General features: G+C 37.0%; 1 protein-coding gene across 2 annotated transcripts; it reads left to right on the top strand.

Annotated features, from left to right (window-relative positions):
- Nucleotides 1–42: 42 nt before the first annotated feature.
- On the top strand, nucleotides 43–24,502 carry ap5m1 (adaptor related protein complex 5 subunit mu 1). 2 transcript variants are annotated; one of them, XM_059957408.1, is made up of 9 exons: nucleotides 43–199; nucleotides 1,897–2,551; nucleotides 3,352–3,579; nucleotides 5,083–5,222; nucleotides 9,806–9,891; nucleotides 11,102–11,229; nucleotides 13,304–13,400; nucleotides 17,067–17,187; nucleotides 20,297–24,502. In XM_059957408.1, the coding sequence occupies exons 1-8, from the start codon at nucleotides 132–134 to the stop codon at nucleotides 17,147–17,149; spliced, it is 1,485 nt and encodes a 494-aa protein (XP_059813391.1). In that variant the 5' UTR covers nucleotides 43–131; the 3' UTR covers nucleotides 17,150–17,187; nucleotides 20,297–24,502. The 2 variants fall into 2 exon arrangements, with proteins under 2 accessions (XP_059813391.1, XP_059813397.1); XM_059957414.1 differs by lacking the exon at nucleotides 3,352–3,579.
- The last annotated feature ends 623 nt before the right edge of the window (nucleotides 24,503–25,125 follow it).

Below are 25,125 nucleotides of genomic sequence, written 5' to 3'. Positions count from 1 at the left end.
CGTTGCGCGATAGGACGACTGCGCAGACCGGGCGACCTCTGACCGTAGGCTGCGAATGCGCAGGCGCTCTCCTCAGTCCAGCCGGGGCCCGGGAGGGCGGTTCGCCTGTTCCTTCCGTCAACTTGACAGAAATGAGTGTTCGGGCACTTTGGCTGGTGGGCCTGGAGAGGGGAGAAGCGGCGTCAGTGAAGTTCTCCAGGTAATGATGTGCAGGATGCGAATTTGCATTTCCCTCTTAACGTTTTCTGTCAGAGGAGACTTCCAGAAACCAGCTTTCAGCAAAATACGTTGTACAAATAAACACGGGCATTTTGTATTGACCACGTTCGTTATATGACAGAGTATTGGAAAGTTGATTCTGTTCGGGAAGCATTGGATGCGACTGGAAAATGGATAAGTTTAAAGTTTAACGGCATAGCCTCTACTTACTAGGCGAATGGGGTTTGTTAAATGGTAGGAATTAAAGCAGTGCAAAAATTTTCTTCAGTTAACTAAAAAGCAAACGACTTGCTTTGATATAGAAGAATGCTGAACTTTTTTTAAAGGATGAGGAATTTAGAGAATATGATGCAACAAAGAAAGAATGCATGATAATGTAGAAGAATTCTTCTTGTGATGCAGTAAGTTGCCAAGGGAAAATAAAACTAGCAATGTGAGAATAGAATGACAATTAATGTAATAGAGAAACCAAAATTAGGCATGAATTCTTTTAAATTGGGATGGTTGTTGCACACAGCTAACCCAGTCTGAACAGAGCAAGTCTTGTTACAAAAGCAAAGAGGTGCCAAGAATTGGAGAATATGCACTATTGCTCAGGCTTAAGTACACAACTCCCTCCCTACCTTACTTCCTGCTCTCCCACCTATTCGTGGGCCTTACAACTTCCTTCAGTTTCATCTGTCCCGTTTTCCCCTATGCTGGGTCTCGTGCGATTCTGCTCGCCGCATTTTAGCAAATTTTAGTCTCTGAAAGGGGGCAGTGGAGATAGATCTCTGCTTCCGGGGAAGTGTGCAAGATTTGGTTGGAGAAGCTGGCGTTGTTCTCACCGGAGTAAAGGCAACTGGGAGGTTATTAGGGGCACAAAATATAGTAAGATGTTCAAATATCACAGCTCAGCTTAGCTGACGGGGCAAAGACCACCACAGTAGCATAGCAGTTAACACAACACTATTCCAGCTCTTTGAGTTCGATTCCAGCATTGTAAGGAATCTGTACTTATTCCCCATGAATAAGAGGGTTCCTCTCACAATCCTAATGCCTACTACTTAATAGGTTAATTGGTCATTATAAATTGTCCTGTGATTAGGCAAGGGTCAAATAGGTGGGTTCCTGGGCAGTGTAGCTCATTGGGCTGGAAGGGCCTGTTCTGCGTTGTATCTTTAGATAAATAAGTTTAAGATTTTTGATCAGAGATACAGTTGACGTGTGGAAGAATGCTTCACACACTAGTAGTAAATGCTTACTGCCTACAAGGGCGGTAGAAGCAGTGAAGACAAATAATTTTGAAATGGATTTATATTTGAGGGAAATATGTATGGCTGTGGGAATAGAAAGGGGAAATGAGACTGAATTGGCCCACAGAGAACTGACTTGAACTGAATGGTCTCCTTCTGTAACCTTTGAGAACTGAGCATTTTCATATGTCTCCCAGTACCAGTACTGCTGTTTTTTAAAGGCCTGTACAATGTTATATTGATGTTAAACCCAATAACATTGCTGCTTTTAGGTTCAAAGTTGGTAAGAAAATGCTAACGTTAATCGTATTTGGTAAGTAGGATATATTGCACATACAATATAGCACCCTGCAGTGATGCTCCATTTTATTTGCATTTTATTAAGTATTCAATGGTATTTATGGCAGTTATCAAAACATTTATCCATGCTTTCTTTTTATAGACAATATCCAACAGTTGAAAAAAGAGCCAAAGTTTTCAATGGGGATAGCTATACAGAAGTGCCAGAAGATGATATCTTTCTTGGTGCACTGTTATGTGAACTTGGTATGACTGATCTGGACAAGAACTTTGTGGAACTCAGAGACAGCTGTTGCAGAATAAATAGGACATCAATCTATGAAATTGCTGTTGGAGATGGAACTCTTTGGCCTGTTCTTGTAATGACACAAAATGGCATCCTCTTTGCTTGCCTTCCTTTAGTCGAACAACCTTTGAATCCTCACCCACCATTAATAAACCTACATGGGATTTCTGCTGCATTTGCATTACTAATGGGGTTAATGGCCTTTCTAAATGTGTCACAGAGAACTGAATCAGACATTGCCACCAAGGTTGTTCAGCTCCCTGCAATGTTGATGCATGCATGTCCGCTTGGCACTCCAACAGATACTGATTTTGGATTGATGCAAACCCTCTCCGGAAGCCATGGTTCTCATAATTCAGTACAGGCCCCAAAGCAGCCAGCTTGGAAGCCTGGTACGTACAAAGGAAAACCACAGGTTAACGTCACTGTCACTGAACAAATTCGGTCAATGCAGTATGGCAAGAAAGATGTAATTGATGTGTGGCAGGCGTATGGAACTGTAACATGTAAGGTTAGTACTGTGTATGTACATTTCATTGTTCAGAAATTACCTTCTGACAAAAATGTGGAAGGTGTTGATTTAAAAAAAAGTTTACTTTTTTAGTATTGAAGTTGTATATCTATAGTTTATCACTTTTTGTGTTTTTTATTTATTCAGAGAAATCAGATGTTCGTAAATTTGATTCTTATTCTTTGCTGAATCCTAAATAAATAATAAGGTAAATAATTGAGCTTTAGCTTTGTGCATTGTTATAAGGAACATAGGGCTATCACAAACATCAACAAATTGTTGGGGATCATTTCCGTCACCCAAAGTATGAGGGAATTTGACTCAGTGACATTTTTTACTTCAAAGTAAGAATTTTGAGTCTCACTATAGGACATGAGCTCATAACTAAGATGGTACAAATGAAGTGTTGTATTTCTAGCGATACTGTCTTTCTATAGAGATGCAGAATGAAGGCCTAGTTACCTTGTCAAGTGGGTGTAAAAGATCCTGTGGTTCATTTTGAAAATAATCAGTGATGCTGTTGTTTACAACAGCAAAATTTATTTCTTGGCCAAAATCAATGGATGCATTGAGCATACACACAAACTCTATGCAAATTAGTTCCTTGTAACAGCAACAGTCATGATGTAAAGTAATTTATTAGTTGCAAGCACTATATAAATGCATTTCTTTCCAACAGGTGTGTAGCTTAATGGAATTTACTCCAGGTTGCCTGCTGTCTTTGCTGTTATTTTTGAACAAAAATGTTTCTGATTTCCTTAAAGTTTAATTTGTTATTTTCTGTATTTGTTCCAATTTAGTGTGACTTGGAAGGAATAATGCCAACTGTTACCGTAAGCCTGAATTTACCCATCAATGGATCTCCTCTCCAGGATATTCTTGTGCATCCTTGTGTCAGTGCAGTTGACTCCACTATCCTTACTTTTAATAGTGTGGATGATATGGATGATTCACTGTTCAATGGGCCATACAAGTTTCCCTTCACACCACCATTAGATGTATTTAAACTCTGCTACTACACTTCCCAAGTTAGTATTCATGTTAAACTTGAAATTAGGAAGTATATGAATTTTGATTCAATTTGTGCAGTATCTTTTTGAAAGTTTTGTGCAAGTAAAAGACCATTTTTATAAAAAAAGTTTATTTTACTTGAACTGGTTTCTAACTTTGAATTATAGTCTTGGTGTCAGACTTTACTCAGTAAGTAGCATTCTTGCTTTTAAATCAGTGTCATGGGTTGAGGTTATAATTCACCACAAATAAATCGTGGTTGGTAGTTCCGTAACAGTATACAAAGAGTGGCATATAGTCAGAGCTGTCATCGTTTAGATGAATTGTTAGAGGCCAGTCAACTTATTCATGTCAATGTAAAATTGCTCATGCACTTCAGAGAAATGTAGAGATATTCTTGTTCTTAATAATTCTCTCAACCAACAGCACTCGTGCTTCCATTTATGAATCTTAGTCCCCTGTGCTTTCTGTATTTTAGTATCAGTTAATAATTTGAGTATTTTGATTATGTTGATTATTATCCCTGAATAAATAACTTGGTTGCAGAACAATGGATAATCACTGGTATGTAGGTTTACTGATTTGAACTGAAAAATGTTGTGCTCTAGATGGAATGCATGGGAAAACTCAAAGATTGGTTGTTAAATCTGGGCTTTGTCTGTCGACTATTTTTCTTCTTTCTTATCACCCGAATACTAAATTTGAAAATTGGAGTGCAAGGATGATTTGGGTCTACATATGCCTGATTGAATTTACAGAATTTTCACTTCATTCACATAATGCTTTAAAAAGATGATTTGCAAAAGTATTTTTAAGTTTTGGTGTTGTCCCAGATTTTGTGATATATCAATCAGCTCCTCATAGTTTGCTCCACTCTTCAGTTTAACGGTGGCTGATATGACTGTAATCTGAACTCCACAACCCAGCCTCACAATACCCCACCTTTCTAACAACCCCCACATCATGAAGAATCTGACTAACTGCCTTCACCGTACGATGAGGGACAGAGTTGCAAAGACTCGTGGCCCCGCCTTAAGTGGGTGACTTTCTCTCAAGAAACAGCCTGCCAAGACCTTTCAAGATCTTGAGGTACAAGAGAGTGCTAGAACTAACAAGGTGCTAGAGGAACTCAGCGGCTTAAGTGTGACAGGAAATGGACAGAAGAAGGACCTTGACCATCTGTTTCTCTCCACCTATGCTGTTTAACCCGCTGATGCCCCTCAGGGTTTTGCTTTTCACTCAAGTTGCTTCTCCTTTGACTCCAGTGAATACAAACCAAGCCAGTCATATACTGAACAGTTTTAATAAGTTAGGTTCCAGTAACAGCTTTTTTGCTCAGCTTTACTGCTTTGTGGAATTATTTGGATTATGGTAATTTCATAAGATTTTAAAAAAGCAGCTTGCTTTGAACAGAAGAAATCAGACTGTTGGGTCTTGTCAAATTAAGCATTCATGAAAGTGAAATAGTCTGATAGTGTTAGAGGCCTTAATTAAATTATGCCTCATTGCTTTGTTTGCAGGTACCAATCCCTCCAATTCTTGGTTTCTATCAAATGACAGAAGAAAAGCAACAATTAAAGATTGCAGTCAATCTGAAACTTCATGAGAGTGTCAAAAATGGATTTGAATATTGTGAAGCTCATATTCCCTTTTTTAACAGGTATTGAAGGTGGTGTCTTGTACTTAAAAAAAAAAAAGCTTGTTATGCCAGTGAAAGTTTTGTGTGGGATGTATGTGCAGGATACCCAGTGAATTTGTGGGATGTGGTATATGGTAAAATTTTATAATACACTTGATATTCAAATGAGTAGTTTATTATTTTATTGGTTGGCTTTCAGCAATTTTAACATGTCTAAGGTTGGTAAGTTGGTGATGGGTGTGTGGCAATTAGATGGGATAGGTTGCACTAAGTGAATAAAATTCTTTGGGTGGAATTTGGAAGGCTCATTTTACAAAATGAGCTTTTTTTTCAAATGGGAGAAGTAGGAAAAAGTCCAGTGATCTATTTACACTAAATATGTACTATACAAATGGAATATAATTACAACTAAATAGATATTAATTATTTAGTAATAACATTCCGAAATTTCAAACATAGTGGTGGAATGTGTGGTGAGGTGTGGGCTGCCCCAGCGTATCCTGCTTGTTCATTTGATTGACTCATTTCACTGTATGTCTGGATCTACATGTGATTAATAGATAATCTAATTTAATATTTTTCATCTGTTGCATAACATAAGGTCCCGGAATCTGTTTCCTTAGCAAGTTGTCTTTGAACATTGAGGATTTTTCTCTCTGGGTGCACCGTGCAGACTATTTCTGTGGACTGTTTGTTGAAGGGATTTTCTTTGGTAATTTAAATAGGAAGTTACAGCTTCTGCAAACAAACCTGACATTTAGAGATACCAGTTACATTTGCAATATTGATTCACATCCAAACCATTAAAACAAGTTTAATAATTATCTTTACATTTCAATATTGATTCTATTAGAATCAAATTATTTGTAGGATTTTTCAACCATGACCACTTCTGACTTCTCAACCTATCAACTTCTATCCTTTATGCAGAATGGAATAATTTCATATTGTGCAGTGTAGTTTAAAGAAAAAAAACTACTGCCAGAAATTCTTTAATTCTAATGACAACTATGATAATTATAAATCTAAGTAGCTAAATTCCAAAGGCGTTATAGAGTCAGTACTACAAATATAACCACAACAATATTTCTTTCCTTTTAACCGATATAAGACTTTTAACAGTTGTTAAATTTTGGTGCACGCCTATTACAATAGTTTGATAGCCTCCAACTTGAAGGCATGAGCATCAGTTTCTCGAACTTGTGGTAATTGCCCTCCTTGCCACCCTTACCTTCACCATTCCCCATTCCCATTTCCCTCTCTCACCTTATCTCCTTACTTGCCAATCACCTCCCTCTGGTACTTCCACTACCCTTTGTTCCATGGTCTTCTCCCCTCTCCTATCATATTCACCCTTCTCTAGCCCTTTATCTCTTTCACCAATCAACTTCGTAGCTCTTAATTTCATCCCCCTCCCGCCCTCCCAGTTTCACCTATCACCTACCACTTTATACTTCTTCCTCCCCTTCCCCCACCACCTTGCTCTGACATTTTTTCCAGTCCTGGTCCGAAACATCAACTGTTTGCTCTCTTCCATGGATGCTGCCTGGCCTGCTGAGTTCCTCAGCATTTTGCGTGTGTTGCTTGGGTTTCCAGCATCCGCAGATTTTCCCATGCTTGTGACAATAGTTTATCTTAATGTTTTCGGTTAGTTACTCTATTTGAAATGACCCTGTGCTTTGAGTAAGTTGTCCCTGCAGATATGTAAAACATTCAATAATGTTTATGTAAGTTGCACATTACAATTCATTACAGTTCAAAAGGTACATTCAAGAGAAATTATGCAACATTTTTCTTCGCAAACATCCACAAATCAGAGGAATGCCCCAGAGGATGAATGGAAGTTTGAAGTAAGTACCCCAAAGCCCCCCAGTTCCCTCCCCAGGCAGAAGCAGCAAGGCAACTACCCCTCCCCCACCAGCATAAAAGCATCAGCACCCTCCACCGAGCACTCAAGTGTGCAGGAAAGCATCAATAAAGACACAGACTTGCAGTGACCCAAAGACCACTCGTTCACCCAGTAATTCGACATACCACAGGCTGTCCCTTCCTAATAAGGAAAAAGAGGTGTCCCCGTTTCACACCGAGAGTGGAGTCTTAACAAACTGACTTAACATGTTAAAAGTCTTGCGCTACTTTTTCTGACCCCTGCACCCGGAGAATCGGGCTGGGAAAGGCTAGCCCACTTCTCCAGATGTTTAGTGTTCTCCTGCCACACCTCAGTCAGGGGCACCGGCCTTGAATCAGCCCATCTCCAGAGCCACGAAAAATCCGGCATCCTGAAGGCATGCTACTCTTCCAGGCCGTATCCTTGCCATATCAAAAAGTGGGCGGTCATGAGGCCCTGAGATGGGTCCCATTCCTACAAAGAACCAAAGCCAGAGTGTAACTCCAGGTCAGGATCTTCAAAAGAACCTTGAAAAGGGGAAAAAAGATATCAAAAATAGAAATAGAGCTGTTTTCAAAGATGCAAACAAAGGAGTTACTGTTTAGCGCCATCTTAACTTTGCTCTGCCCTCATTAGAAATGTGATGAGCCAAGAACCATTTGTTAATATGAAAGTGGCTCTGTTTCTTTTGAGAACGTAAGAATTCTGCAAAAGCTTGCTAAGTATTTTAAGTTGATTGGTTTCATTTACATTGAATTAAATTCAGGCATGTATAAAATACACTTATTTTAGAAGTTATATCAACAGTTTTTATATTTCAGAGAATTTCTGCTTGCTTTTATTTTCTGATCTCTACAACATATCAGAGATTTAAATTACAGTCTTAATAAGTTGTACAATAATGTTTCTCTGCACCTACTGCATTTCATTAGAAAGCTAATACCAAATCATAAATGTTAGCAGTGGTGGTTGTTGGGCTTTACATAACTTACTTCATTTGTAGTTCATGGGCCCAGTTCTCTCAGCTGTGTTTAGTGTCATAATAGCAAAGGCTTACTTTTATGTATAAAGGAAAAAGATATCATAGGTAAGAGTGTAAACTTTAAATGGTGACACTGAGGAATTACTAATGAGAAACAAGGAGATGGCAGGTAAGTTAAATTATTTTATTACATCAGTTAGAACTGCAAATATCCCGAAGATATTTGATGGTCTGGTTTCAAATAATATTAAAGAATGTTTAACAGTTCCTGCCATGAGGAACTATTTATTGGAGGGAGAAACTAATGAGACAAAAGGCAAACAATTTGCCACAACTAAATGGCCTGTAGCTGAGGGTTATTTGTTTACACAGCTGTCCTTTTAATTTCAAAGCTGATTACTGTTTATAGCTTACATTTGACCAGGTTTATTTGAAGTCTGCTTCTCCCCTGTACTAATACCTGTTGTACACCTAATTCCTGAAAGAAATCCTACGTTTGATGATCCCAAATGGGGTCTTGGCATTCTCATGCATGAACTGCAAGAAGCTGGCTGGTAGGTGCAGCAGTTAGTTAGGAAAGCTAATAGCATATTGACCTTTCTTGTAAGAGAGTTGGGGTTTATAAGTAGGGAAGTATAGATAAATTTGTACATGATGCCTGTGAGGCCTATGGATAGCCTTTGCAGCCTTATTTATAAGAGGCTATACCTGTAATGGAGATGTTTAAAAGAGTTTCACTAGGGTTATTTTTCAATAAGAGAGTTGCCCTATCTCAAACCCTTAAAGAAATTAGAGGAAGTTTCTACAATGGCTAATCAAAACTGCTGAATGCACCACTGGCACCAGCCTACATGAACGTCAGCAAGGACGTGTATACAGAAAGGTGCCGGAAAAGAACCAGTAACATCATGAAGGATCTCACACATCCTGCTCATGGACTGTTTGACCCATTCCCATCAAGGAGGAGGCTGGATTGCATCCATGCCAGGACCAGTTACTTGCCCCACACAGTAAGGCTGATCAACATCTCCACCCACTAACTGCACCACTACTTTATTATCTCCACCATTACTTTACAAAACTCCTAGTGTCACTTTATCAACATACAGTCAATCTATGTATATAAGCTATCTTATATATTCATATTTATTATGTTTTATTATTATTATTGTATTTGCCCTTTTTTGTGCTGCATTGGACTTGGAGTGATAATTATTTCATTTTCTTTACACTCTGTACAGCAAATGATGTTAAACAATCTTGATTTAGATATATATTCTTTAGTGTTTAGAAGATTGAGTGGTGATCTTATTGAAATATGTAAGGTACCAATAACAGATGTTTCCACTAGTAAGTGAACCTTGAATTAGGAGTATGATTGCAAGATAAGGGAGCAATTACTTAAAACTAAATTACATGAGAATTTTATTTCATAAAGGGTGTTGAATCAACAGGTTGTGGGGAAGTATTTAAAGAAGAAGATACTTTTTTTTTGAAAGATCAGGGAATTGTGGGCTATGGAGATCCAGCACAGAAGATGAACTAAGGTTTGGGACCTTGATTTAAATTTATTGGCAAGGCAGATTTGAGGGGCCAAATGGCCACCTCCCTTCTACTTACTTCTGTTATTATTCATTGTTAACAAAAATCAAAAAAAATTCAAATGTTTTGCAGTAAGGTAAAATTTGATTTCCTAATATATCTGATTATCCTGCTCTCTTCATTTCTTGATAGGGGTCCAATTATCCACACTGATTGTAAAGTGAACCATGGGCAGCTAGAGGTGGCACGAGAGAAAAGCTTACTGGTTTGGATCATTGGTTAGCATACTATTCTATTTCACTTAAATTTGATTCAAGAAACAATATTTTTACAAACTTATACTATAGTTATTTTTAAAATATGAATTAATCTACATGGTCAGTAAATGAAATTTTACGTTTATCGTATGTTTTTTTAAAGAATGACAATTGTAAGTAAATTGAATCTATTAAACATCTTTAATCTGCCTTGTACACAAGGATCATACTTATTCATAAAACATCCAAAATTTGCTTCAGTTCCATGTCTGCTAGCTTATTTCAGCAAGCAAATTATATTACATAATTGATGGCAAATATTCTAGTGAGAAGTAATTGCAAACTCTTATCAATTTAATAAAGCCAAATTACTTTGTTTTGTATTGGGTTGTTTAAAACCCTGACCAGATATGATAATTTCACTGAATTCTTCCAAATTTTATGTTTTATGTTTCAACTAATTACTGCATGCTTTGTCATTTTTGATCTCTTTACAATATATTGCAGATATAAATTACGATGTGTTGAAATGCCATGCAACTGTGTCACAGTACCTATAATGTTAGAAAATTAATATCAGATCATAAAGTAAGTTTTGATTATTGGGCTTTATTTACCTTATTTTTTTCAACTGTGGTTCATGGGCCCAATTCTGTCAGATTTATAATAAGAGTTTTTATAGATATATAAAAAGGAGGGTATCAAGGAGTGGAACCCTCAGAGGGTGATACTGAGGATTATTACTAATAGGGAAAAAAGGAAGTGGCAGGTAAGTTAAATCACTATATGACATGTGTCTTCACTTTAGAGAGCACTGCAAGATTCCCAGTGGGCTAGTTTAGAATAATCTAAGATTACTTGTAACAATTCCTACCACAAATTACAACTGCAAAGAAGCAGAATTAATTTATCAGGTCAAAGGTTTGTTTTGTCAGAATTTCCCCAGGTGTTGACTATCCTGCTTTACCATTTTTTTTGTTTTTAATCAGCTATTTTTATACATTTCTATCTTGCAGAAAACAAAATCTTGTGGAAAATTGAAGCTAAGTTATTTGCTAGAGTTGTTGCATAGACTTGACATTTTATATTATGTTTTTCAAACCAATTAGATAATGGATATGTTTAAGAGAAATCAGCTCTGAATATTTCATTTTATCTTCACAAATAAGAATATACTGAATGGGGGATGTGCTATTTATTGTAAAAGCACTTTATTCTATTCGCTTCTTAGGTCAGAAATTCCCAAAGTCATTGGAAGTATCTTTAACTGGTACAGTAATATTCCATGGGGTTGGTGCTACAAACCAACCAATGCAGCCAACTGATCCATTCTGTATTGGACTTACAGCATATGTTAAGGTAGACTGGTGCTTTCCATTTTCTACTTGGTTATTTATACCTGCCAAAGGAGGAAAAGGAAATATGTAAATTAATAACGAAGCCAAATGAACAGAAATTACTTTAATTGCTGCATCACTTTTACCTGCCATAAGTTTTGACCAAGAATAGCTTTTCATTGAAACAAGTGATGTTTACTTATTCACATTTTACTCATATTGAATACTTAACATAATTATTCAATTATCTTTGGTGATCAAACTTTATATTACAATTTTTTTCTCTGCCTTTCCTCAATCTAAGGAATGGTAATGAAAGATATGTAATGACATACAACTTTAAATAAATTCCTTAAAATGTTACATTTGGTGTATTTTGTTCTACTTTTCAAAATCAAACATGCAAACTATTTGGATTAAATCAACAATGTTACAAGTAGTTTTGAAGTCCTAAGTTCACACTAGATCTTTGATTTTTTTTTTAAAAAACCAGCTGGAAATTCCCAATAGGCCAGGCAGAATCTTATGTTTAATGAGGAAAGAAGCCCTGAATTTGGAACATCTGCTTTTTAAATTTATTTATAGCTGTATAAACTTTGGTGAAAAATTGCTAGGACTTTGGGCTGATGAGTTGAAATGGGCATTCCATATTACAAAATTCAAATGGCTTTTGAAGAGAAATTATAAATTCTTCAGTAGAGAAGGTGATTTAGCTTTATAAAAAATGAAATCTTGAAGGAGTACACTCAGATTGGAGGGTTGTGATTAGTGGTGTCCCAAAAGGATCTGTTCATGATTTTTATTAACGACCTGGATGTGGGGGTAGAAGGGTGGGTTGGCAAGTTTGCAGATGACACAAAGGTTGGTGGTGTTGTAGATAGTGTAGACAATTGTCGAAGATTGCAGAGAGACATTGATAGGATACAGAAGTGGGCTGAGCAGTGGCAGATGGAATTCAACCCAGAGAATTGTGAGATGGTACACTTTGGAAGGACAAACTCCAAGGCAGAGTACAAAGTAAATGGCAGGATACCTGGTAGTGTGGAGGAGCAGAGGGATTTAGTGGTATATGTCCACGGATCCCTGAAAGTTGCCTCACAGGTAGATAGGGTAGTTAAGAAAGCTTATGGGGTGTTGGCTTTCATAAGTTGAGGGATAGAGTTTAAGAGGCGCGATGTAATGATGCAGCTCTATAAAACTCTAGGCCACTCTTGGAGTACTGTGTCCAGTTCTGGTTGCCTCAATATAGGAAGGATGTGGAAGCATTGGAAAGGGTACAGAAGAGATTTACCAAGATGCTGCCTGGTTTAGAGAGTATGGATTATGATCGGAGATTAAGGGAGCTAGGGCTTCTCTCTTTGGAGAGAAGGAGGATGAGAGGAGACATGATAGAGGTGTACAAGATATTAATAGACAGAGTGGACAGCCAGCGCCTCTTCCCCAGGGCACCACTGCTCAGTACAAGAGGACATGGCTTTAAGTTAATGGGAGGGAAGTTCAAGAGGGATATTAGAGGAAGATTTTTCACTCAGAGTGGTTGGTGCGTGGAATGCACTGTCTGAGTCAGTGGTGGAGGCAGGCACACTTGTGAAGTTTAAGAGACTACTAGACAAGTATATGTGAGGCGGGGTTTGAGGGTCAGCACAACATTGTGGGCCGAAGGGCCTGTAATGCGCTGTACTATTCTATGTTCTATGAATAATTATATATTTAACATCTTGGAAACATGATTAAGTTGGCTTGAAATCGAGAACAATGTAATTTTACTAGAAGAATCTGCTGATGGTCTAAAACTTTCTTAGGCAAAGATTCCAAAAGCATTATGGCTTCTATAAAAGATGTTTCATATCTAACTTGCTAATCAACATGAGAAGCAGACCTTTTTTTCCCTTTCTAAAAAATGGGCCATTTGATCTATTAACAATGGAACTATTAACATAAATAGATACAAATTCATTTCCACAAGGATATTTATTGTAACCAACATAACATACACGGAAAACAAACTAAATAATGGTTGGCAATGTTATGACAAAATGTGGTTAATTTCTTGTTCCAAAACACCTAATTAATATTTCATATTTCATTCAATCCAGCTTTACTTCCGAATCCCAGATTATACATTGACTGGTTGCTATGCGGACCAACATTCAGTGCAAGTCTACTCTTCAGCAAAGCCTAAAATTGTCACGTGTAAGCTTCAATAATGTTCTTGATATATCGATTTGAATGATGAATATTTTGGATTTTCCTTCAACAAGAATAGGTAACCCTGCATGAGTCAATCTTGTCTGCAATTATTGCCGAAAAGACAAAAACATTGACAGGTTCATTTACTTGGTCATATTATACTTCTGCCTTTCAATAGGTGATGTTAGTCATCAAAAAATTTGAATCCTTAAGATTTTAATGGTTAAAGTTATTGACCTTTACTCTTCTCTCTCATCCTAATTTCAAGTTTTTCAGAAGTCTCTCCAGATCTTCAATGTCCTTGTATCACAAACCAATGATTAACCAAGGGGAAAGCATAGCTGATAGAAACCTAGAAAATAGGTGCAGGAGTAGGTCATTCGGCCCTTCGAGCCTGCACTGCCATTCAGTATGATCATGGCTGATCATCCAACTCAGAACCCTGTACCTGCTTTCTCTCCATACCCCCTGATCCCTTTAGCAACAAGGGCCATTATCTAACTTCCTCTTAAATATAGCCAATGAACCGGCCTCAACTGTTTCCTGTGGCAGAGAATTCCACAGATTCACCACTGTGTGAAGAAGTTTTTCCTCATCTCGGTCCTAAAAGGCTTCCCCTTTATCCTTAAACTGTGACCCCTTGTTCTGGACTTCCCCAACATCGGAAACAATCTTCCTGCACCTAGCCTGTCCAAACCCTTTAGAATTTTATACGTTTCAGTAAGATCCCCCCTCAATCTTCTAAATTCCAATGAGTATAAGCCTAGTCGATCCAGTCTTTCTTCATATGAAAGTCCTCCCATCCCAGGAATCAATCTGGTGAACCTTCTCTGTACTCCCTCTATGGCAAGAATGTCTTTCCTCAGATTAGGGGACCATAACTGCACAAAATATTCTAGGTGCGGTCTCACCAAGGCATTGTACAACTGCAGTAGAACCTCCCTGCTCCTGTACTCAAATCCTTTTGCTATGAATGCCAATATACCATTTGCCTTTTTCACTGCCTGCTGTACCTGCATGCCCACCTTCAATGACTGGTGTACAATGACACCCAGGTCTCGTTGCATCTCCCCTTTTCCTAATTGGCCACTGTTCAGATAATAATCTGTTTTCCTGTTCTTGCAATCAAAGTGGATAACCTCACATTTATCCACATTAAATTGCATCTGCCATGAATTTGCCCACTCACCTAACCTAACCCTGCATCCTCTTAGCATCCTCCTCACAGCCAACACCGCCGCCCAGCTTCGTGTCATCTGCAAACTTGGAGATGCTGCATTTAATTCCCTCGTCTAAATCATTAATATATATTGTAAACAACTGGGGTCCCAGCACTGAGCCTTGCGGTACCCCACTAGTCACTGCCTGCCATTCTGAAAAGGTCCCATTTACTCCCACTCTTTGCTTCCTGTCTGCCAATCAATTCTCTAATCCACATCAAAACCATACCCCCAATACCGTGTGCTTTAAGTTTGCACACTAATCTCCTGTGTGGGACCTTGTCAAAAGCCTTTTGAAAATCTAAATATACCACATCCACTGGCTCTCCTCTATCCACTCTACTAGATACATCTTCAAAATATTCTATAAGATTCATCAGACATGATTTTCCTTTCACAAATCCATGCTGACTTTGTCCGATGATTTCACCTCTTTCCAAATATGCTGTTATCACATCTTTGATAACCAACTAGCATTTTCCCCACCACCGATGTCAGACTAACTGGTCTATCATTCCCCGGTTTCTCTCTCCCTCCTTTTTTAAAAAGTAGGGTTACATTAGCCACCCTCCAATCCTCAGGAACTAATCCAGAATCTAAGGAGTTTTGAAAAATTATCACTAATCACTATCTCTTGGGCTACTTCCTTAAGCACTCTGGGATGCAGACCATCTGGCCCTGGGGATTTATCTGCCTTTAATCACTTCAATTTACCTAACACCACTTCCCTACTAACATGTATTTCCCTCAGTTCCTCCATCTCAGTAGACCCTCGGTCCCTTACTATTTCCGGAAGATTATTTATGTCCTCCTTAGTGAAGACAGAACCAAAGTAGTTATTCAATTGGTCTGCCATGTCTTTGTTCCCTATGATCAATTCACCTGTTTCTGACTGTAAAGGACCTACATTTGTCTTGACCAATCTTTTTCTTTTCACGTATCTATAAAAGCTTTTACAGTCAGCTTTTATGTTCCCTGCCAGCTTTCTCTCATAACCTTTTTTCCCTTTCCTTATTAAGCCCTTTGTCCTCCTCTGCTGGTCTCTGAATTTCTCCCAGTCCTCAGGTGTGCCACTTTTTTTTGTTAATTTATATGTTTCTTCTTTGGACTTGATACTATCCCTAATTTCCCTTGTCAGCCACGGGTGCACTACCTTCCCTGGTTTATTCTTTTGCCAAACTGGGATGAACAATTGTTGTAGTTCATCCATGCGATCTTTAAATGCTTGCCATTGCATATCCACCGTCAACCCTTTAAGTATCATTTGCCAGTCTATCTTAGCTAATTCACGTCTCATACCTTCAAAGTTACCCTTCTTTAAGTTCAGAACCTTTGTTTCTGAATTAACTATGTCACTCTCCATCTTAATGAAGAATTCCACCATATTATGGTCACTCTTACCCAAGGGGCCTCGCACGACAAGATTGCTAACTAACCCTTCCTCATTGCTCAATACCCAATCTAGAATGGCGTACTCTCTAGTTGGTTCCTTGACATGTTGGTTCAGAAAACCATTCCGCATACATTCCAAGAAATCCTCTTTCTCAGCACCCTTACCAATTTGGTTCACCCAATCTATATGTAGATTGAAGTCACCCATTATAACTACTGTTCCTTTATTGCACGCGTTTCTAATTTCCTGTTTAATGCCATCCCCAACCTCACTACTACTGTTAGGTGGCCTGTACACAACTCCCACCAATGCTTTCTGCCCCTTAGTGTTATGCAGCTCTACCCATATCGATTCCACATCCTCCAGGCTAATGTCCTTCATTTCTATTGCGTTAATCTCCTCTCTAACCAGCAATGCTACCCCGCCTCCTTTTCTTTCCTGTCTATCCCTCCTGAATATTGAATATCCCTGGATGTTGAGCTCCCATCCTTGGTCACCCTGGAGCCATGTCTCTGTGATCCCAATGATATCCTATTCATTAATAACTATCTGCACATTCAATTCATCCACCTTGTTACGAATGCTCCTCGCGTTGACACACAAAGCCTTCAGGCTTGTTTTTACAACACTCTTAGCCCTTATACAATTATGTGGAAAAGTGGCTCTTTTTGCTTTTTGCCCTGGATTTGCCTGCCTGCCACTTTTACTTTTCACCTTACTACTTTTTGCTTCTACCCTCATTTCACACCCCTCTGTCTCTGCACTTGTTCCCATCCCCCTGCCACATTAGCTTCAAGTCTCCTGAACAGCAGTAGCAAACGCTCCCCCTGGGACATTGGTTCTTATGCTTATCTGATGTTTATAGCAATCTATCAAACCTGGTTTTAGTGATTACTGAGCAATTTAAGCTGATATTTGTAACCTAATCATTGTAATTGACATTGAAATTCAAAAATTGTATATTTTTTGTTTTTTATAATTCATTTACTTTTGCTGGATCTTTACTGTTTCTAGTGAGCTCTACCCTCAGTAACTTTCTTATCACTTCACTTTTAGCCAAGGAGCTCCTTTCTTCTGAGTACTACATCTGGAACTCCAAAGGTGATGCACCCATAGCAAGCAGGTCCTTACTATCTTGATGCAGTTTGGACACACATATGGACAAAAGTTTTAAAATGTAAGTTCACTTTATTATACATTTTTAAAACATTGGTAGAGTTTTAGTTGTGGTCCAGACCAAATCTGTTTTAAATTGTATACATGCTATTGTAAATATAATGATTAAAATATGATGAAACTGATTCTGAAAATGCAAAGCAGCCTTTTGCAAACATGATCAGCTCTAATTTTGAGATCTCTCGGGTATGCATCTCTCAAGTACATTAATAACCTTACTGATCTACTGATTCTCCAGCACCTTAAACAAGTGGCCATGATTAACAGATGAACCTTGACAATGAATATTAGGAGGTAATTTATTCTGTGTTCAATTTGTATCCCCAATAAGCTTGTCATGAGAAAGCAAGGAATTGAAACGATGTTGGATTATATTTATTCCTGACAATCACTCCAATTGTAAATGATAAGATAGGATTAGACATAACTATTTATCCCAAAGAAAATTATTGTTGAAAAGTTGCTCAGTCAGAAATATATATAAAAAAAATACAAAATGTAAACATTAAGGTATGAAAAATATGCAAAATGTGCAATAAAAAGTAATAGTGCCAAATACAGATGTGCAATGAAACCATATTCTTGTCTACTTGAGGAGTTATAGAGTCTTTGCCTCAGGGAGAAAGAAAGGATATCCTTGGTAGTCTGTTACTAAAGGTGTTTCTCTGTTTCTCCAGAATTTCATTTGGTGGGGGGGTGGTGAGTGGGATTGTCCATAATGCTCCATAGCTTCTGCATCGTCTCCTCTCAGACACAACCACCAGGAAATCCAGTTCCACCCCCAGAACAGAATCAGCCTTCCTGATAAGCATCAATCTTCTTGGCATCAGCTGCTCTTGCCCTGCTGCCCCAGCAGACTGCAGTGTAGAATAGAATTCTGGCCACCACTGAGTCGTAGAACATCTGCAGCATTGTCTTGCAGATGTTGAATGAGCAGAGCCGCCTCAGGAAGTCTGTCCCTTCTTGTACTGAGCCTCTGTATTTTTAGTCCAGTCCATGATGATAGTGATGCTATCCATGGATTTCTAGGTTCCTTAGGCTGTATGATACAGCTACTCACTGATTAAACTGCCTTTTTTTTCTGTCTCTGGTCTGCATAGTACAACTAATCAGCAGACGAGCTTTCTTGTGATGTGTGGTGCAGCTAAACGTTTGAATAAGCTCACTGGGCCATTACATAAATTAGACATCCTAATGTTTAATTTTAATCACAATCTTTATTTCAAGTAGATCCGTGCCACTCTATATAATTGCATAAAAGATCCAGAAACGATTTACACAAATAGTAACAAATAATCATTTTCAAGAACAATTTAAAATATTGCACACTGACAATTTAGGAAAGTAGAATGTTACAATTTATAAATTTTAGTTAAATAATTTATACAATTGATTCAAGATCAACATTTTTAAGAAAAAGTAGCTTACATTTATAATTAAACAATGCTCAGCTGTTTCATGTAAAAAGTAGAATGCACAAAATATTTTAACTAAAAAGAATAATAGATTTAAAAATAAGTTGTACTGTCAGCAGAAAAAAAACAACCATGACAGTGATCTTTATACGAGATTCATCATTTATCATCCAAATGAAGTCAAAAAAAAGCTATACATTTTGTTCAAAAGTTCATTTAGATATATAAGAACAGGTCAGCAACATTCACTTCTCATTTGTATAACTTCCTCAGAGTTATATTCATGAATTTGTCATTTTATTGATGCAGCAAAAGGAAACTGTTTCTGTTGATCTTGGGTCCAGACAAATACTGTACATGCCTCCAGAGATAAATTGTACTCTCATTGCTCGTTGTACTTCAAACACATTATAATCAACTGACAAAATAGTTTAGTTTTCCCAATACCAGAAATGTAGTAATATTGAACAAACTTCTTGGACCATTAATGAGAGCCAAATATGAACAATGATGGTTTTATTATACTGCCTTCTCCCAAGCTAATTGATAGAAGAAGGCTTACTTAAAAATAAGTCTTAGAGTTAATCTGTACTTCACTGCTTTTACTAAAGCATTTATAAAGTTATCAACTTTTCTCTGGCTTTGTAAAATGATACAAATGTTGGTATAAGAATAGATACAGTACTGATTAGGCTGATTAGAAACATGAGTCAGCATTCATGAATTAGGTCATTTTGGTTATCCTGTGCCATAATTCCTTACAACATTGTCAGTGACTTTACTACACTGTCCCAAAATTAATCCTAAATGTAAATACTTTTCCCCAACTACTTGATCAATTTCTTCAAACATTCACATTATGTCAGGATGTGCTATCAAAATTTTCTTTTACAGAAGTACATTAAATATGTACAGAGTTATAAAAATATATTCCCAAGAGCCTTATGTTGACAACTTTTAACAATAATAGTTTCTACTATCTGCTAATTTACAAATTTAGCAATAGAGACATTCATTTTCCTACCAAACGATTAAGCTGAGGGCATCAGAGTTCTAACAACATTTCAATTTTTATTGTGTATGTGGAGTATAATTCAAAGGCTCTCAGTAGCTATACAGAAATGTTCAGTTTTCTGCATCTTTATTTCAACATAATTATGTACAGTAGCATATTTAGTGTAAATTAAAATATTCCTTTAAAACATCAGTCTTTAAGAATTCTGGCGGAGTCTATAATTGTGTACCATTGACATCTTTGCATTAATAACACCAAAAAGATTAGAACAGCAAATATGTTCTCGACTAAATGATGTTCAAAGATTTCCTCCATATTTGTTACGGCTCCATTTTGGGGAAAATTGTGAACAAATGGGAAGGCTGATGCCATCTGCAGGTTCAGTTTACCCTTCACCAGGCCTCTGAGGACAAAGAAAGCAGGAGAGAAGCCCGTGCTTTTTTACCTTTTGTAGTCAGCTGATCCCACTGAGTTGTTTTTGGTCATGTCTGGAAATCTACTACTTCAGAAAGATTTTTTAAAGAGAGGGTCTGTTTCCAGTTTGTTAGGTGACCTGTTTTGTGTTTTCAGTGTGTCTGGGAACTCCTTAGTGTAATTAGTGACCTTTGAACTCTGAAGCTAATCCTGAGCTGTTTTGTATTCCTTACTCATCTTTAAGGCTGGTCTTCTCTCTTTTTCAGTATCCGTTGCTACAATTAAAGAAGAAACAGCTGCATTTCAAAGGGATTCCGATTCTAGAAGCTTAATCGTGATTGACAAGCCCTTCTTATTCTGGGCAATAAGAAAACTCTGGGAGTCCTTTCTTCTGCTGAAACTTCAATCATTTAAAAAAATTATCTCATTTGGATTTCATTCTACTCCTTTTATAACTATTCTGCTATACAATTTTACAAAGTTGAAAGATGCTTAGTATTTGCAGTGTATATGAAATGCATTCATCCCAAGATTGGTGCCAGACCTATATTGTTGACGGGGAAGAAGCCAAAATCCATTTAGCTTCACAACACAGTTATAAAACATTGTGCAAATCCTGCTCACGGTCTTCTGTCACAACACTTTTATCAGTGTACATAAAAGCAGCTTGCAGCATGCTATTCTATAAGGTAAAATGTCCAGGAAGTGTACACATTAAAGCTACTGTTTTTAAGTATTTTCACAGCTTTTTGTAAAGGGGACAGCACTTTGTTATGTGGAGGACTTGTAAGTAGATTAGCAAATGAATTCTAGCATATAGCCTTGTTTTTCTCAACTGTACCTTTTCAGTAATTATTGTTAGCGGTACTAGCTTTTGCCTGCACAGTTCTACAGTTGTTACATTATGTTGGTGCCAGGTTATAACAACTAAATAAGATCAAAGTAAATTTAAACTACCCTGTTTATACCTTTAGTCTTTATTTGCAGTTCCTCTTACAACTAAAAATAAGGCTGAATCTGTCTGAAGTAGCCAGACATCTGTAACTAAGATAATCCTACAGGTACAGACAGTGAAAATCTAACCAATTGCAGAGGCCATCATAGTTAAATCAAATCAGGCATAGATGTTAGTAGGGATTGCTAGGCAGTCTCTGCTGCAGAAATCTCAGCAGTTTTCATCCTTTTTCCAGCCGCAGCATCTAGGGTCAATTGTAGGATACCTCTCTCCATTCCAATGAAATTTGTGCTCTGGTGGTATATGATGAACTATATTTATCTTGTGAGCTAAGAAAACAGCAGATAAGGACACTTAACATACAGGCAAATTCCAGCTAAATTAATTTTGGAATAATTTTACAAGAGATAAAGATAGTTAATGATGCCTGTAAACTTCAGCAGAGATTGATTTCAGTTCATGATGTAAGAGACACATGAAAGATCTGCACAAACAAGATTGTCAAATCAATACTTGATATATGTATGATTATAATGACCAATACTTGGAGGTGAATGATTTAATTACAAGATGACTAATTTCCTTTTGTATAATGGAACACACTTTGTCTCTGGCCATTGTATTAAAACTCAATATTAATTTTCTATTCGCCATTAATGTAGTTCTGAGCTTGAAATGATAACACGTGAATAAAGGTTGGGTAGAATGTATTATCAAAAAACCTATGGACTGCTTGAAGAATGTACTTTCAAAAGTGATGTTAATATTGAACAGCCTTATTTAAATTACAACTGAAAAGTCTATTTTGTAAAGGAATGGTTTCTTAGCCCGCCACTAGTTCCTCAAATTTACATCTAAGAAAGTGTCTGTGATATACACACAGTGGCCGCTTTATTAGGTACAGGAGTGGAACCTCTTCTGTTGTAGCCCATCACTTCAAGGTTCGACGTGTTGTGTGTTTGGAGCTGGCCTTCTGCCCACCACTGTTGTAAAGCATAGTTATTTCAGTTACTCTCACCTTCCTAATGACTTGAACCAGCTTGTCCATTTTCCTTTGACCTCTCTCATTAACAAGGCATTTTTGCCCACAGAACTGCTGCTCACTGGATGTTTTTTTGTTTTTGCTAAACTCTAGAGACTATTGTTCAAGAAAATCCCAAGAGATCAGCAGTTTCTGAGATAGTCAAACCATCCTGCTGGGCACCAACAATCATTCCACGGATAACCTCACTTAGATCCCATTTCTTCCCACATGAGGTGCTGTTCTTGTTTGGCATGAACAAGAACAGCACCTCTTAATGACGTCTGCATGCTTTTATGCACTGAGTGGCTGCCTCATGATAGACTAATCAGTTATTTCAATTAACAAGCAAGTGTACCTAATAAAGTGGCCACTGAATACATGTCTGGTACCCAATAATAGCTTCTCGCTGTAGAGAAGTAGATGACTTGTTCCAAGTCAACTTTTCAATTAAATATTGTGAGCACAGTTTGTAAATAGCTTGTCTTTCAACCATCTTTCCAGTTTGAAGATTCTTCCTTCTATTGGTTTAACTTAAAATAAATTATTCTGATGCTCAAACCCTAATCAACTATGCCTTTCTATTTAGATGTTTCTTTTCATTTCCAATACACTGAGTGGAAATAATTGATAAACAACCATCAAGCACTAATTTTTCAAATACATCTTGCAATATTGAGCTGTTGTGATTTACTCTGATAATCTGCATTCTCATCAGATATATTTTAACTTTGTAAAGTCTATTTAAAATGACATCAAGCGTATGTTATGCTTAACATTTTGCAGTATCAGTTGACCAATCTGAACATTTAATTACGTCTTATTGACATTTTAAATATATATCCAAGTTCAGTGTGAAAGATTAAAAGGTTATTTTAAGCCTCCAATCATGCTCATGTTCTATTTATAGAAGCTATTTTTACAAGCCTCATTTATTGCTGTCATTGCTATAACTTTTCTTACTTTGTTCAATTTTACGATGCATATAAACAAATTCTATAATGATGACCAAATTACAACAGCAGAAATGCAGGTCTGAAGTCAACTGATACCGCATAATGTTAAGCATAACGTACGCTTGATGTCATTTTAAATAGACTTTACAAAGCTAAAATACATCTGATGAGTGCAGATTATCAGAGTAAATCAGAATAGCTCAATATTGCAAAATAAGATGTATTTGAAAGAGGAAGACAGTTAACAAAGATGTTGAAAAACAATTAACATTGTTCAGATTTCAGGGACTTCTTGGGATTACATGTTAAATGCCCACAAATCAGATTTGCAGTAACTGAAAGTGAAACTGATACTTCCTTCACCAAACTTTGCAAAACTATCTAATTCCAACCAGCGCCCAGTCATTTGGTTGTATTATCAGATTAGAATACATTGTAGGGATTGTTATCTGTTCCTACAGAAAGGAACTGCTACCCAAAGAAAGCTAAATGTTGGCTGAATTCTGAACCTTTTAACCTGGCTCAAGCCTGTTGCTCCCTGTTATGCAAATGCCTTAAAATCCCCCTGTTTAGTTCAGTGGAAATAATTTTTTGAATGACAGGTTTACTTTGTGTGGATTCAATTGGTGATTAATCCCCCTTTGATCTAGGGTATTTTGCTAAACTACCAGTTACCTCTTCTGACAGAGTGCAACTGAGATTAGGGAGATCATTGGAATGCTATCAGGGTGTAGGTTTATTTTCCATAACCTCTTAGAGCAAGGGCAAGGAAAGCAATCTATTTGCAGGATTTGATGCCATGCAACACTGGCAATGGTGTCAGGAAACTGATTGTATTTATCTTAACACTGCAACTTTTTTTCAGCAAATAAGGAGATTTTTGTTAACCTTACATATCCCTGTTGATCATCCAGTTACATCAACGCTTAAATCAACTAGTTCAAGGGAATAATGTTCTGTATTCATTACAAAACATGAAACTGTATAAATGTCCCTTAACCCTAGTCAAGATTTAAGCAGATTTTCCCTTCAAATAGCTGTCATGTTAATGGCAAAGTAGCATTGTGAAGATAAAGATTTTAAAGAGTTGAATAATCAAAGTCCTGTTTGACCAAATGTTGTTGTACAACACATTCCAGTTGGTGTCACTTTCTGTTTGCCTGATAATGACAGAACAATTCCATTCTTGTAATTTTCTTCAGACATCTTCTGTAAAAACTGACTCACCAACTTAGTGTTCCTGAAAGCCACAAAATCTTTGTTGAAATTGGTTATGCAAATGTATGACTTGATATTTTGTCTAACTTATCAACATTACAGCATCAGGAAAATATTTGAACTTTATATATACTGTGTGAAGAAAGTTTCACAAAATATTTCTGTTAAATGGTGCATCGAACAAACTTAATTTCAAGTAAGAATTTTATTTATATTTTGTGTGAATTAGTCTTACTTGAAAAGGAAGTTCTGAACACAGAAAAATAAATAATGTTTATAGTTTATTGAGTGATGAAATTGACAGTTCAATAAACGATACTTAATTCTAAATAAAATAGTTGTAAGTTCACTCCTTTTTCGAAGTGATGTTTTAAATGGAATTTTTTTAAGCTGCATTCTAACAAAGGACCTTATTGTGTACATGAATTCATGATAATTTTCTTGGCTGTAGAGAGTCATTTGGAGAGGTCGCTTCCATGTTCCTGTAGAAGAACTTGGAAGACATTAATGGGAAAACTTAAGAAGAGGACTGACCAGAAAAAGAAAAAAACTACTGAAGGCCATCTTGTAGACAATTCAACATTGCCTGTGTTGTACAATAACATTTGCTTAAACAGGACTTTGATTATTCAACTCTTTAAAAAAAACTGCTCTGTTTATCCTCAAATGGTCCTTTGCATTAATTGGACAGGTTGACCACATCTCCTTTTAAGAACACAACTAGGAGCAGAATAGGCTGGTCAGATCCTTGAAGTGCCATACAATCCAATAACATTTTTAAAAAACTATCACTTAGCTTTCAGTATACTTAGTAAATGACAACCCACAGTCTTTTGAGGTGGAGTACACACAACCAAGGTAACGTGTGGAAAAGACAAACTGCAAATACAAAAGGAAAAAAAAATATTAATAATAAATAAATAAGCAATAAATATCGAGAAGCTG

Source organism: Hypanus sabinus, chromosome 2, assembly GCF_030144855.1.
Source record: "Hypanus sabinus isolate sHypSab1 chromosome 2, sHypSab1.hap1, whole genome shotgun sequence".
Lineage (NCBI taxonomy): Eukaryota > Metazoa > Chordata > Chondrichthyes > Myliobatiformes > Dasyatidae > Hypanus > Hypanus sabinus.
This window is presented reverse-complemented; position numbering and strand designations above follow the sequence as displayed.